A 15,706-nucleotide genomic window follows, 5' to 3' on the forward strand; every position below is an offset into this window, starting at 1 on the left:
CGCGCACGCGTGCGCGCACTGTCCCCGCCTGCCTGAAATGGGGCCGCCGCGCTGCCCGCGGCGACCCGGAAGTGCTGGGGCCGGCCGGCCAATCCCAGCGCGGCCGGCTGAAAATGCCCGCCCCCGCCGCGAGGGGGAAGAAGGAAGATGGCGGCTGTCTTTGCAGGGCTCCCGTGATGGGAAGGAGCCCTGCCACCTGTAAGAGAAGCGTCATCTGCCCAGCTCGTTTTGGTCCCCACCTGCCTGCCTAAAATCGGGCCGCCGCGCTGTCCGCGGTGACCCGGAAGTGCTGGGGCCGGCCGGCCAATCCCAGCGCGGTCGGCCGGCAATGCCCGCCCCCACCCTTCATCATGGCTCGGTCAGCACGTCATGTCAGCCCAGGGAGGTACGGTGCCTGCCGCGGAGGGAGCGCTGGCCGCCTCCCTCTGGTGCTGTCCGTGGAGCGCGGTCACAGCACTTTCCCTCAAACTGAGGGAGGAGACAGGCAGAGACCGCGCGGGAGGCGAGGCGGGCTTTCTGTCCTTTTCTTCAGCTGCCTGCGCACCGAGAGAGGACGGGCCGTTGGCGTGCTCAGTCCCTGGCTACCCCCGCGCTACTACCACAGTGTGGCTACATTCCATACCCCAGCGAACGTTGAGGTACTGCTCGTTATTCTCTGTACCTGAGGTGAGCAAGTGGCAAGCAAACTGCAGTTTTTTGAAAAAGATTATGTAGCCCACTACAATAACTGACCACTAAAATTTACAGAAACATTCTTTTGTTTACAGTGGCACAGCACACACTATAAATGACTTGTGCAGACACGAGTCCTCGTTTTGTATAACAGTACGTACAGTTTAGAACAGGACTAGGTGCTTCAGTTTCTGGTGCTTTGCTTTCCAGCAGTTTTAACATCTTCTTAGTATGTCTTGTTGCTCAAATGGGTTTAACTGCTCATATTTATATGTTTTCCTGTTTTTCATTGCTTGATTTTGGTTGCGACAAAGTGTCCCTCATATTTGTTGAAATGTCACTCATAATTACGGTGAATTTATGAAAATGCCACACACAGCAATATGAAACCTTGCCAGCTATGGTTTTCAGCCACTACTGTGCTTAAATAACCATCATGCATTCACCAGCCATCCATCCATGTTCCAGCCTACAATCATGCATCCACCCAAAAGCCCACCCACCCTCCCACCCACCATTCATGCACCACATCCATCCACCCACCCATCCATCCATCCTGCATCCATCCATCATTCATGCATCCATTCACCCATCTATCATGCATGCATCCATCCATGCATCCACCCAACAATCATTCATCCATCATGCATCCAACCATGGTTCATGCATCAAAAATCGGATCCCTAGGGCTGCTCAGGTGGTCCCACAAGGATAGTAACATATTTAAACGTTATCCGCTAATAGAATTAGCATTTTCAAAACATTGCAAATTCACTGAAAAAACCATAGGTTTCTGCCCTTACATATCTATATATTAGCATTTAAAAAACCAATGAAATTCACTGAAAAAACCATAGGTTATACACTATATATAGTTAGGAATTAGCCTTTAAAAAACCAATGAAATTCACTAAAAAAACCATAGGTTTTAGGCCTTATATAGTTAGGAATTAACATATAAAAAACCATTGAAATTCCTCCTATATAGTTAGCTGGACATTTTATTGATATAAAACCAATGAAATTCGACATATAGTTAGGTGCATTAACTATATATTTCGCGCATCCGCAATCCAATGCTGATGATGTCACATATTACATCATTCATGACATCACTGATGAATTCACTGATGACAGCTCATTTAACATCAATAATTACACCACTAATGATATACTTCATGTGATAATACAATGCACCTTACACTCTAATACACCTAGTGTAAAATACAGAGTATTATTTTTGAAAATATTGACACACCAATACCATTTACTACATACCCACTAACTGATTCCTACGTCTACATGCACATTCATTCATTCACCCATAAGGTCATTCGTACATACTGTCACTCATCATTGCAACACTATCATATGCAGTCATACACCTATGCAGACACTCACACACTGCCACTCATCCATGGAGTTACTCACACACCTACTCAGTCCTGTAAAGAATCAATCACACTTTGATTTCTTCATCTATACAGTTAAACACAGAACGGATTACATTTTCACAGATATACAAACACATACTTACTCACTTATACAATCAAATCCTTCATCCATACTCTTATACTCTTATACATCCTCTCATTCTTCAATATGTAAAACATATTTAAACTTTACAAAAACACACAGACACTGGATGATGTCATCAGTGATGTCATCAGTGATGTCACTGACCATGTCATGAATGATGTAATATGTGACATCATCAGCATTGGATTGCGGATGCGCGAAATATATAGTTAATGCACCTAACTATATGTCGAATTTCATTGGTTTTATATCAATAAAATGTCCAGCTAACTATATAGGAGGAATTTCAATGGTTTTTTATATGTTAATTCCTAACTATATAAGGCCTAAAACCTATGGTTTTTTTAGTGAATTTCATTGGTTTTTTAAAGGCTAATTCCTAACTATATATAGTGTATAACCTATGTTTTTTTCAGTGAAAATATATATATATATACATATATATATATATATATATATATATATATGTGTGTGTATATATATATATATATATATAATATATATATATATAATATATATATAATATATAATATATATATATGTTATAAATATATTTATTTAAAGACCCACTCTGCACTAACATGCACACCCAAATTCATATGGTCGCCTCACTCACCCCTGTTCACAAGTATGGGCATGTCGTGCCCCATTAAGGTTTTCGTCCTAAATTACAAAAGGAGACTACAGAATGCACTACCACCCAGCCTTCCAGTGACCCCTTGATAGAGACACTTCTGAATATTAGCTGTAAACGATTTTAGAATTTTGACTACAGTGCCTGTGCACCGTTAGTAGCCTGGTAAGTAGGGTGTGGCAGAGCTGAAAATAAATCATTTCAACTCAAACCTGTACTGAACAGGGGACCCCAAAATAGTTTTGGTCCAGGGCACCCAAAATCCCTAACATGTCCCTGCCATCACAAAGTCTGTCAGACAACATTACTCTGAAGTAAACTAGACAACATCATTAATTTATTATTAGTTCTATTTTTTTAAACATAAGCCTGACGTGTCCAAAACCCCCACTACTTCAGGCAAGCAACTTATCATACCACTAAGGAATTCTCAATGAGGTGTTTGTTCAGCGCCTTCTCCGTCGACTTTCAACTGTCTTCGGATCCATAACTGGTTGGTGGGCATTTATCCCATTTTAATGCTGCCTGAAACATTTGTTAATATTTCGAGAGAAGATTTGTTTCTCGTGTACCAGCTCTGAGCTAGGGAGTTCTCGAAACATCTGACAACACTCTCCCTTACAGTCCCTGTCTTGGCTGAAAATGTCTGCAGAATATTCAGCTTTGGGAGAAACTGTTATCAAAACTCTCTTGCCTTTTAGCTCATCCTATTTATGTGAGATTGGGTTCTCAGCACTTGCGGTATTAAAGACGAAGTACCGTTCAAGACTGAATGTGGAGCACAACCTGAGGATGGCAGTAGCAAAAATCCATCCACAGATTGACCGTCTCTAAAAACAGGCACACATGTCACATTTATGCTGGTGGTGTTATTATCAACCCATGTCATATGTAAAATAAAGCATCCTAGTAAAAACAATTTGCACACATTTTATCTTGGAAAGTGGTGTTTTGAGCTGTGTAATAATCCTCTGTCATTTCACCACACCCACCCACTCACAAACCTGCAGTTTACTAAATTCTCTTATTGTATTGAATGTTATTCACTGAATATGCCCGGAACGTTCGCAGCCAGAAATTTTTGTCAGGTGGTGGGGGGGCCCAACATCTAAAAATATTCAGCTTGGGGGGCTCAACCTACAAAAGTTTGAAGACCTCTGGTCTATGATAAGGGTCAGAGCAGCCTCAAAAATAGGATTGTACACGGAGCAATGGTGAAATGATAATTTGAAAAATGTGAATATACAAAAAACGGAATGGCAATAAAATGGCACCGATCACTGGAGGGACTTAATGTACACTGTTTGACGGACCACATGTTCCATCATGCCATTTAACGACCCATCAGGGGGTCCACTAGAGGGCTAAAATTAGAAATGGAGGACCCGAGCAGTATTAAGGTGTGCCGAGGCCTTATCTTTGAAAAAGGTAACTTTGACCAAAACGCGTCTAGACTGCCGTGCTGTTCTACAAATAAAAAGTTATTGACAGGCAGTTTGGAAGTGCGGCTCTCTCTCTTCCGCATGTGGAAGAGAGAGATCCTGTTTTTACACCATTCAAAGTTATGTCAAAATAAAAGGTCATATGCTCTAAGCAAATAGAGACACAACATGGAAACGCCGAGATCATGATGTGTATACAGATTCTCTGCAGAGTTTATCATCCCTAATTTGCTTTAACAAGAGCCAACAACCCGTCACAGCAAACCTGTCATGAATGCTGCACCTAACATTACATTTATCTATCCCACCGTCATACCCAGCACAGCTGACACACCCAACATTCACATATATCTTAATTAAGCAACGTGCCCTGGACAGGGCTAGGCACACACACTGGCTCAGTGCCATGCACAATGGTAGACATAGTCCCAGTGGAGGAGTGTGGCTCAATGGTTAGAGCGGCAGACCCTGATGCAGAGTTCTGGCCCGGGACCAGGGTTCAATTCCCTCCTCGGCGGGTCTTGGGCTCAATTTCCTCTGACCTGACAATTCTCGCCTCGGTGCCTATTCTAATCTTGGGCCCCACGCTGCAACTCTGGGCAATAGCTTGCTTAACCTCCACACCGGCCCCAACAGCGCTAGGATGCCTGGCTTCACCCTGGGGGTTCCCAGGAGTGGACACTTCACTGGGAAAGCCAGGAAGGGTTCCACAGCGGTATGAGTAATAGCGCCAGGAAACCGCTTGGTGGCAGTGCGCTCTACAAATACCTTGACATTTACATTTACATCTGTATCAACACAACCTTTGAACATGTCTGCTTTCAAAAATCACACACTGGAAGAGAGAGATTTTAACGGTGGCCATCCTCATATTACAATCCTACGTAAACCAGGGGAGTCTAGAAAGAATAAGATATTGTGGGGATGTGAGGAGCTCTTTGCATGTTTGCACTTGTTAAGATCTTTGACAACATGTTTGTGTTCTAACTAAAATGTGAATACTTGTGGAAGTATCCTAAAGTGTAATATCAGTAACTAACATAAGTGGACATGTCACATCTTTCTTCACATTCCTCCTGCTCCATGCCCCTAGTTTAAAGCAGGAAGACATTACAATGGCTCAATTTACGGTATCTGGGATGCAAAACACTCATTGGTATGGTAACAAATGTTGGCACACACTGGGGGCTGTGGAACAAGGCAAGAAGGTTCTAACACCAATCAAAGCTATATTTGGGCCCCTTCAATGCCTCATTTGCTGTAAATCCTGCAAAAGTGGTAGAATGAGAAGCACCCTTAGGGAAGGAGATTAATTACAGTATCCCCGTTTCACGTCTTTGATCTATAAACCGTTTCGCTCAGAAGAACGGCTTTGACTAATCTATGTCCAATCAGATGCTTTCTGTGCCAGGGATACGCCTCCAATACGAGTTCCAATGAGGATGGAGCATCCCTGTGGTTGGCTGCATTCCCTTAGCAGAAGACATGGTCTTGGAGAGCTGGCCGCCCTGATGGGTGGGATAGTCTTCTGTGAGATCATGTAAATCATCCAGCAGTAAATCTCAGAATACATATAAAATGCCTCAAGAAAATCACATATGAATCTATCTACAACACACACATGTTGTTTTGGGGCTCCATGACTTGTGGCTGATAGTTGAGTTTCAAAGTGAAAGGCAAGCATGGATGTTGCTAAGCGTTTCAAGTTACCTTCTCATTTGGTGTTGTTTTAGTAAAGGTAGAAAGTGCTCTTTGGAACTAAGTATTACAAACAGTCACATAGATATATTTTTGATTAACAACAGGATACACATGGTCAATTACTTTTGCAGCTGTGCAGATGATGTGAGCAGGGTCCAAACTCATCACTGTACTTTCATAGGAAGATGCTTTCGTTGAGCCCTGCTGCTGGAGAAGGACCAGAACTCCCAAGATCTCTTCAGGCAGTCCTAGGGACAAAGGAAAAAACAGAGAGTGCTTGTTAATGAGCTATTTGATGCACATTGCTCTTTTGCATAGTGTACTACGTCTAGTGTTCAATTAAGATCTTGCTTTTGCTGACTATCCAAGGAAAGGTGTCCATAGGGTAATAAATGATCGCAGTGCTTGAATTTGATATAGTCAGAAGAGCAGGTACTGACTTTACCAGGGACCCTGCTTCCAACAGCGAAGTGCCAATGCTTCATCACTAGAACTAATGAACCCTTGCCGAGAAGTGTCAGTATTGTCCATAGCAAATACAAAAGGAGCATGTTCTCAGAGTTTGGCTGATCCTCATCATTTAAGGCACCAACGGGTCTTACGTACAAGCACAGTATGTGCTGGCCAATCTACACCACAGACCGCGCAGGCAATGAATTGACTTCTCCGTCATTCTTCTAATTGCACAAAACTGACTGATGGAAAAAGCATCAATGGACAAAAGACAGTGATGCAAAAGATAAGTGATGAGAATACTATGCAGCATGTCCTTGTTGCCAAGGTGTCCAGGAACCCATTCAATTCATATCCACACAATGTGCTAATCTGACATTGTAACTGCTACTCAGTATGCACCTAAGGTCACACACACGTGTCCCAGATGCAGGGAGATTGAGTCATCAATCTTCCACATGTTTGGGCCTACATTTATCTTCAGGGCTTTGGGAAACAGGTAACCACCCAGCTGACTTGCAAAAAACACAGTTGATGGACAGAATGCAGAACAATGTCTTACATTCACCCCAGTACAAAGATCTGGGCCTAAATCCATCGTTTTTTTGCACTCCACACCACCCTAGGTTAGACACTGGCTATAAGCAAATCAGCCTTGACCCTGTGCCTCATGGGAACAGTCCAGCCTGAACTACCAAGCCATGTCTTTCCTAGATCGGAATCAAGCATCCAAGAACCGGTTTCTGGCTATCAGCCTTCTTCAGCCTGGATAGCTTGACTCCAGTGATGTGGAGAGCCTGGGACTCACGTCTGAGCATACCCAGCCCACTCGGGGTGAAAATTGCAAAAAACACAGTTGATGGACAGAATGCAGAACAATGTCTTACATTCACCCCTGTCCAAAGATCTGGGGGGTAAAGCCATCGTTTTTTTGCACTCCACACCACCCTAGGTCAGACACTGGCTATATGCAAATCAGCCTTGACCCTGGGCCTCATGGGTACAGTCCAGCCCGAACTACCAAGCCATGTCTTTCCTAGACCGGAATCAAGCATCCAAGGACCGGATTCTGGCTATCAGCCTTCTTCAGCCTGGATAGCTTGACTCCAGTGATGTGGAGTGCCTGGGACTCACGTCTGAGCATACCCAGCCCACTCGGGGTGAAAATTGCAAAAAACACAGTTGATGGACAGAATTCAGAACAATGTCTTACATTCACCCAGTACAAAGATCTGGGGGTAAATCCATCGTTTTTTTGCACTCCACACCACCCTAGGTCAGACACTGGCTATATGCAAATCAGCCTTGATGCTGGGCCTCATGGGTACAGTCCAGCCCGAACTACCAAGCCATGTCTTTCCTAGACCGGAATCAAGCATCCAAGGACCGGTTTCTGGCTATCAGTCTTCTTCAGCCTGGATAGCTGGAATCCAGTGATGTGGAGAGCCTGGGACTCACGTCTGAGCATACCCAGCCCACTCGGGGTGAAAATTGCAAAAAACACAGTTGATGGACAGAATGCAGAACAATGTCTTACATTCACCCCAGTACAAAGATCTGGGTCTAAATCCATCGTTTTTTTGCACTCCACACCACCCAAGGTCAGACACTGGCTATATGCAAATCAGCCTTGACCCTGGGCCTCATGGGAACAGTCCAGCCCGAACTACCAAGCCAAGTCTTTCCTAGACCGGAATCAAGCATCCAAGGACTGGTTTCTGGCTATCAGCCTTCTTCAGCCTGGATAGCTTGACTCCAGTGATGTGGAGAGCCTGGGACTCACGTCTGAGCATACCCAGCCCACTTGGGGTGAAAATTGCAAAAAACACAGTTGATGGACAGAATGTAGAACAATGTCTTACATTCACCCCAGTACAAAGATCTGGGCCTAAATCCATCGTGTGTTTGCACTCCACACCACCCTAGGTCAGACACTGGCTATATGCAAATCAGCCTTGACCCTGTGCCTCATGGGAACAGTCCAGTCTGTACTACCAAGCCATGTCTTTCCTAGACCAGAATCAAGCATCCAAGGACCAGTCTCTGGCTATCAGCATTCTTCAGCCTGGATAGCTTGACTCCAGTGATGTGGAGAGCCTGGGACTCACATCTGAGCATACTCAGCGCACTCGGGGTGAAAATTACAAAAAACACAGTTGATGGACAGAATGCAGAACAATGTCTTACATTCACCCCAGTACAAAGATCTGGGCCTAAATCCATCGTTTTTTTGCACTCCACACCACCCTAGGTCAGACACTGGCTATATGCAAATCGGCCTTGACCCTGTGCCTCATGGGAACAGTCCAGCCCGAACTATAAAGCCATGTCTTTCCTAGACCGGAATCAAGCATCCAAGGACAGGTTTCTGGCTATCAGCCTTCTTCAGCCTGGATAGCTTGACTCCAGTGATGTGGAGAGCCTGGGACTCACGTCTCAGCATACCCAGCCCACTTGGGGTGAAAATTGCAAAAAACACAGTTGATGGACAGAATGTAGAACAATGTCTTACATTCACCCCAGTACAAAGATCTGGGCCTAAATCCATCGTGTTTTTGCACTCCACACCACCCTAGGTCAGACACTGGCTATATGCAAATCAGCCTTGACCCTGTGCCTCATGGGAACAGTCCAGTCTGTACTACCAAGCCATGTCTTTCCTAGACCAGAATCAAGCATCCAAGGACCAGTCTCTGGCTATCTGCCTTCTTAAGCCTGGATAGCTTGACTCCAGTGATGTGGAGAGCCTGGGACTCACGTCTGAGCATACTCAGCGCACTCGGGGTGAAAATTACAAAAAACACAGTTGATGGACAGAATGCAGAACAATGTCTTACATTCACCCCAGTACAAAGATCTGGGCCTAAATCCATCGTTTTTTTGCACTCCACACTACCCTAGGTCAGACACTGGCTATATGCAAATCGGCCTTGACCCTGTGCCTCATGGGAACAGTCCAGCCCGAACTACCAATCCATGTCTTTCCTAGACCGGACTCAAGCATCCAAGGACCGGTTTCTGGCAATCAGCCTTCTTCAGCCTGGATAGCTTGACACCAGTGATGTGGAGAGCCTGGGACTCACGTCTGAGCATACCCAGCCCACTCGGGGTGAAAATTGCAAAAAACACAGTTGATGGACAGAATGCAGAACAATGTCTTACATTCACCCCAGTACAAAGATCTGGGCCTAAATCCATCTTTTTTTGCACTCCACACCACCCTAGGTCAGACAATGCCTATATGCAAATCAGCCTTGACCCTGTGCCTCAAGGGAACGATCCAGCCCGAACTACCAAGCCATGTCTTTCCTAGACCGGAATCAAGCATCCAAGGACCGGTTTCTGGCTATCAGCCATCTTCAGCCTGGATAGCTTGACTCCTGTGATGTGGAGAGCCTGGGACTCACGCCTGAGCATACCCAGCCCACTCGGGGTGAAAATTGCAAAAAACACAGTTGATGGACAGAATGCAGAACAATGTCTTACATTCACCCCAGTACAAAGATCTGGGCCTAAATCCATTGTTGTTTGCACTCCACACCACCCTAGGTCAGACACTGGCTAAATGCAAATCAGCCTTGACCCTGTGCCTCATGGGAACAGTCCAGCCCGAACTACCAAGCCATGTCTTTCCTAGACCGGAATCAAGCATCCAAGGACAGGTTTCTGGCTATCAGCCTTCTTCAGCATGGATAGCTTGACTCCAGTGATGTGGAGTGCCTGGGACTCACGTCTGAGCATACCAAGTGCACTCGGGGTGAAAATTGCAAAAAACACAGTTGATGGACAGAATGCAGAACAATGTCTTACATTCACCCCAGTACAAAGATCTGGGCCTAAATCCATCGTTTTTTTCCACTCCACACCACCCTAGGTCAGACACTGGCTATATGCAAATCAGCCTTGACCCTGTGCCTCATGGGAACATTCCAGTCTGTACTACCAAGCCATGTCTTTCCTAGACCAGAATCAAGCATCCAAGGACCAGTCTCTGGCTATCAGCCTTCTTCAGCCTGGATAGCTTGACTCCAGTGATGTGGAGAGCCTGGGACTCACATCTGAGCATACTCAGCGCACTCGGGGTGAAAATTACAAAAAACACAGTTGATGGACAGAATGCAGAACAATGTCTTACATTCACCCCAGTACAAAGATCTGGGCCTAAATCCATCGTTTTTTTGCACTCCACACCACCCTAGGTCAGACACTGGCTATATGCAAATCGGCCTTGACCCTGTGCCTCATGGGAACAGTCCAGCCCGAACTATAAAGCCATGCCTTTCCTAGACCGGAATCAAGCATCCAAGGACAGGTTTCTGGCTATCAGCCTTCTTCAGCCTGGATAGCTTGACTCCAGTGATGTGGAGAGCCTGGGACTCACGTCTGAGCATACCCAGCCCACTTGGGGTGAAAATTGCAAAAAACACAGTTGATGGACAGAATGTAGAACAATGTCTTACATTCACCCCAGTACAAAGATCTGGGCTTAAATCCATCGTGTTTTTGCACTCCACACCACCCTAGGTCAGACACTGGCTATATGCAAATCAGCCTTGACCCTGTGCCTCATGGGAACAGTCCAGTCTGTACTACCAAGCCATGTTTTCGCTAGACCAGAATCAAGCATCCAAGGACCAGTCTCTGGCTATCTGCCTTCTTAAGCCTGGATAGCTTGACTCCAGTGATGTGGAGAGCCTGGGACTCACGTCTGAGCATACTCAGCGCACTCGGGGTGAAAATTACTAAAAACACAGTTGATGGACAGAATGCAGAACAATGTCTTACATTTACCCCAGTACAAAGATCTGGGCCTAAATCCATCGTTTTTTTGCACTCCACACTACCCTAGGTCAGACACTGGCTATATGCAAATCGGCCTTGACCCTGTGCCTCATGGGAACAGTCCAGCCCGAACTACCAATCCATGTCTTTCCTAGACCGGACTCAAGCATCCAAGGACCGGTATCTGGCAATCAGCCTTCTTCAGCCTGGATAGCTTGACTCCAGTGATGTGGAGAGCCTGGGACTCACGTCTGAGCATACCCAGCCCACTCGGGGTGAAAATTGCAAAAAACACAGTTGATGGACAGAATGCAGAACAATGTCTTACATTCACCCCAGTACAAAGATCTGGGCCTAAATCCATATTTGTTTGCACTCCACACCACCCTAGGTCAGACAATGCCTATATGCAAATCAGCCTTGACCCTGTGCCTCAAGGGAACGATCCAGCCCGAACTACCAAGCCATGTCTTTCCTAGGCCGGAATCAAGCATCCAAGGACCGGTTTCTGGCTATCAGCCATCTTCAGCCTGGATAGCTTGACTCCTGTGATGTGGAGAGCCTGGGACTCACGCCTGAGCATACCCAGCCCACTCGGGGTGAAAATTGCAAAAAACACAGTTGATGGACAGAATGCAGAACAATGTCTTACATTCACCCCAGTACAAAGATCTGGGCCTAAATCCATTGTTTTTTGCACTCCACACCACCCTAGGTCAGACACTGGCTAAATGCAAATCAGCCTTGACCCTGTGCCTCATGGGAACAGTCCAGCCCGAACTACCAAGCCATGTCTTTCCTAGACCGGAATCAAGCATCCAAGGACAGGTTTCTGGCTATCAGCCTTCTTCAGCATGGATAGCTTGACTCCAGTGATGTGGAGAGCCTGGGACTCACATCTGAGCATACTCAGCGCACTCGGGGTGAAAATTACAAAAAACACAGTTGATGGACAGAATGCAGAACAATGTCTTACATTCACCCCAGTACAAAGATCTGGGCCTAAATCCATCGTTTTTTTGCACTCCACACCACCCTAGGTCAGACACTGGCTATATGCAAATCGGCCTTGACCCTGTGCCTCATGGGAACAGTCCAGCCCGAACTATAAAGCCATGTCTTTCCTAGACCGGAATCAAGCATCCAAGGACAGGTTTCTGGCTATCAGCCTTCTTCAGCCTGGATAGCTTGACTCCAGTGATGTGGAGAGCCTGGGACTCACGTCTGAGCTTACCCAGCCCACTTGGGGTGAAAATTGCAAAAAACACAGTTGATGGACAGAATGTAGAACAATGTCTTACATTCACCCCAGTACAAAGATCTGGGCTTAAATCCATCGTGTTTTTGCACTCCACACCACCCTAGGTCAGACACTGGCTATATGCAAATCAGCCTTGACCCTGTGCCTCATGGGAACAGTCCAGTCTGTACTACCAAGCCATGTTTTTCCTAGACCAGAATCAAGCATCCAAGGACCAGTCTCTGGCTATCTGCCTTCTTAAGCCTGGATAGCTTGACTCCAGTGATGTGGAGAGCCTGGGACTCACGTCTGAGCATACTCAGCGCACTCGGGGTGAAAATTACAAAAAACACAGTTGAAGGACAGAATGCAGAACAATGTCTTACATTCACCCCAGTACAAAGATCTGGGCCTAAATCCATCGTTTTTTTGCACTCCACACTACCCTAGGTCAGACACTGGCTATATGCAAATCGGCCTTGACCCTGTGCCTCATGGGAACAGTCCAGCCCGAACTACCAATCCATGTCTTTCCTAGACCGGACTCAAGCATCCAAGGACCGGTATCTGGCAATCAGCCTTCTTCAGCCTGGATAGCTTGACTCCAGTGATGTGGAGAGCCTGGGACTCACGTCTGAGCATACCCAGCCCACTCGGGGTGAAAATTGCAAAAAACACAGTTGATGGACAGAATGCAGAACAATGTCTTACATTCACCCCAGTACAAAGATCTGGGCCTAAATCCATATTTGTTTGCACTCCACACCACCCTAGGTCAGACAATGCCTGTATGCAAATCAGCCTTGACCCTGTGCCTCAAGGGAACGATCCAGCCCGAACTACCAAGCCATGTCTTTCCTAGGCCGGAATCAAGCATCCAAGGACCGGTTTCTGGCTATCAGCCATCTTCAGCCTGGATAGCTTGACTCCTGTGATGTGGAGAGCCTGGGACTCACGCCTGAGCATACCCAGCCCACTCGGGGTGAAAATTGCAAAAAACACAGTTGATGGACAGAATGCAGAACAATGTCTTACATTCACCCCAGTACAAAGATCTGGGCCTAAATCCATTGTTTTTTGCACTCCACACCACCCTAGGTCAGACACTGGCTAAATGCAAATCAGCCTTGACCCTGTGCCTCATGGGAACAGTCCAGCCCGAACTACCAAGCCATGTCTTTCCTAGACCGGAATCAAGCATCCAAGGACAGGTTTCTGGCTATCAGCCTTCTTCAGCATGGATAGCTTGACTCCAGTGATGTGGAGTGCCTGGGACTCACGTCTGAGCATACCAAGTGCACTCGGGGTGAAAATTGCAAAAAACACAGTTGATGGACAGAATGCAGAACAATGTCTTACATTCACCCCAGTACAAAGATCTGGGCCTAAATCCATCGTTTTTTTCCACTCCACACCACCCTAGGTCAGACACTGGCTATATGCAAATCAGCCTTGACCCTGTGCCTCATGGGAACAGTCTAGCCCGAACTATCAAGCCATGTCTTTCCTAGACCGGAATCAAGCATCCAAGGACCGGTTTTTGGCTATCAGCCTTCATCAGCCTGGATAGCTTGACTCCAGTGATGTGGGGAGCCTGGGACTCACGTCTGAGCATACCCAGCCCACTCGGGGTGAAAATTGCAAAAAACACAGTTGATGGACAGAATGCAGACCAATGTCTTACATTCACCCCAGTACAAAGATCTGGGCCTAAATTCATCGTTTTTTTGCACTCCACAAAACCATAGGTCAGACACTGGCTATATGCAAATCAGCCTTAACCCTGTGCCTCATGGGAACAGTCCAGCCCGAACTACCAATGCATGTCTTTCCTAGACCGGAATCAAGCATCCAAGGACCGGTTTCTGGCTATCAGCCTTCTTCAGCCTGGATAGCTTGACTCAAGTGACACCTTTGACTAAGAGGTATAATTTGCAGAAAACAGAAGTTTGTCTCTTTCAGGCTGATGCTGCGCCTCAAGACTGAATAGTACAATTGCAAGTTCATAAATTAGCAGTGGTGAATCTGAGAAGAGGACCTCCTGCAATGCGCAATGACAGAAACACAGTACTGGACCTGCAGTGCCGAGGGGCGAGCAGACATATTGGGGCCACAAATTACTTGAATTGACTCCAAGATCTGACAATAGACCACCATGAATATAACGCTCATGTCCCCCTGTGGGTCTGGAGGTTTGTCCTATTACCAGTAAAGCACAGCGATGTAACAATAACCCCCATTGCCCCTGCGATGCAGGGGGCCCCTGAGCTCCAGGGGGCCCCCTCTGGCACTATGCACGACTGGGTCTGAGAGCTCCTAACTGGGTCCGGAGCATGGGTGGGGGGCTCTCCATGTACTTTGGAGGGGGACCCTCGCTAGTTTCTTTACGCCCCTGGTAAAGGACCATGATGTCGCTCACTGTGCCATTTGTCCATGCCTACCTCAGCACTGCTCAATATATGCAAATGCTAGTGCTCTTAATTTACCTGTGCAAATTGGATTGGCACATGATGAATCCCCACCCAAGTTTGATAATGATATTACACATAAACAGGTATTTTTTTATTGTTGCGATAAACGTATGTTGCTGGATTGTTGGCACAATTTGTATTGTTCACATGAAAACCAATAAAAACATGCCTAATAAACAAATGTGAATTTATGTACGTAAATGGATGCACTCATTAGTGCAATTTCAACACTATGGCTGAATTATACGCATGGGTAAACCTCCTCACAATGTCGAGTTGTGGGCTTCACAGATGAGTACTGTGCCAGTTTACACCCGCTATATTTTTCCATCCGAAGATGTACACCAGTTTTATGTTACATGAATATGTACAAGTTTTCGACTGTGACCACCCAATGAATCTGTGACATTCACAGATACCAAGGAATAAACACTCCTGGAAATCCCTTGTGGGTTTCAAAAAAATGTAGCACATTTGTGCCAGAAGAAATCTGTAATCCACTGGGGATTTCTGACTTGCTTTGTCAATCGAGCTACTATTGTCTATTACAACAGACTAAATCCGCAGCAGCTAATGCGTCTTGATACCTGTGAATCAATATGTCATGTAAAATAATTGTTACTTTTTTTAGTGGTGGCCATGGGGAGTATTTCAACATTACATTTGAGGCATTTAGTAACAGTCAACGAGAGATGAGAAACGGACGAGCGTGCATCCATACATCTTGGTTAAGCAGCCCAGACATGTGAATTGCTAAATATTGATTTTTAAT

The 15,706-nt window shown here is 45.9% G+C and overlaps 1 protein-coding gene across 1 annotated transcript in view; it reads right to left on the bottom strand.

The window, feature by feature from the left end:
• The window catches only part of LOC147729701 (dynein axonemal heavy chain 17-like), a 1,258,223-nt gene that overhangs the window by 363,022 nt on the left and 879,495 nt on the right, over positions 1-15,706 (bottom strand). Inside the window, exon 39 of the mRNA XM_086954021.1 lies at positions 6,112-6,236. Coding sequence (XP_086810147.1) covers positions 6,112-6,236 — 125 coding nt within the window. The remainder of the gene's footprint in view (positions 1-6,111; positions 6,237-15,706) is intronic.

Source organism: Lissotriton vulgaris, chromosome 2_1 (assembly GCF_964263255.1).
Source record: "Lissotriton vulgaris chromosome 2_1, aLisVul1.2, whole genome shotgun sequence".
NCBI classification, from domain to species: Eukaryota; Metazoa; Chordata; class Amphibia; order Caudata; family Salamandridae; genus Lissotriton; species Lissotriton vulgaris.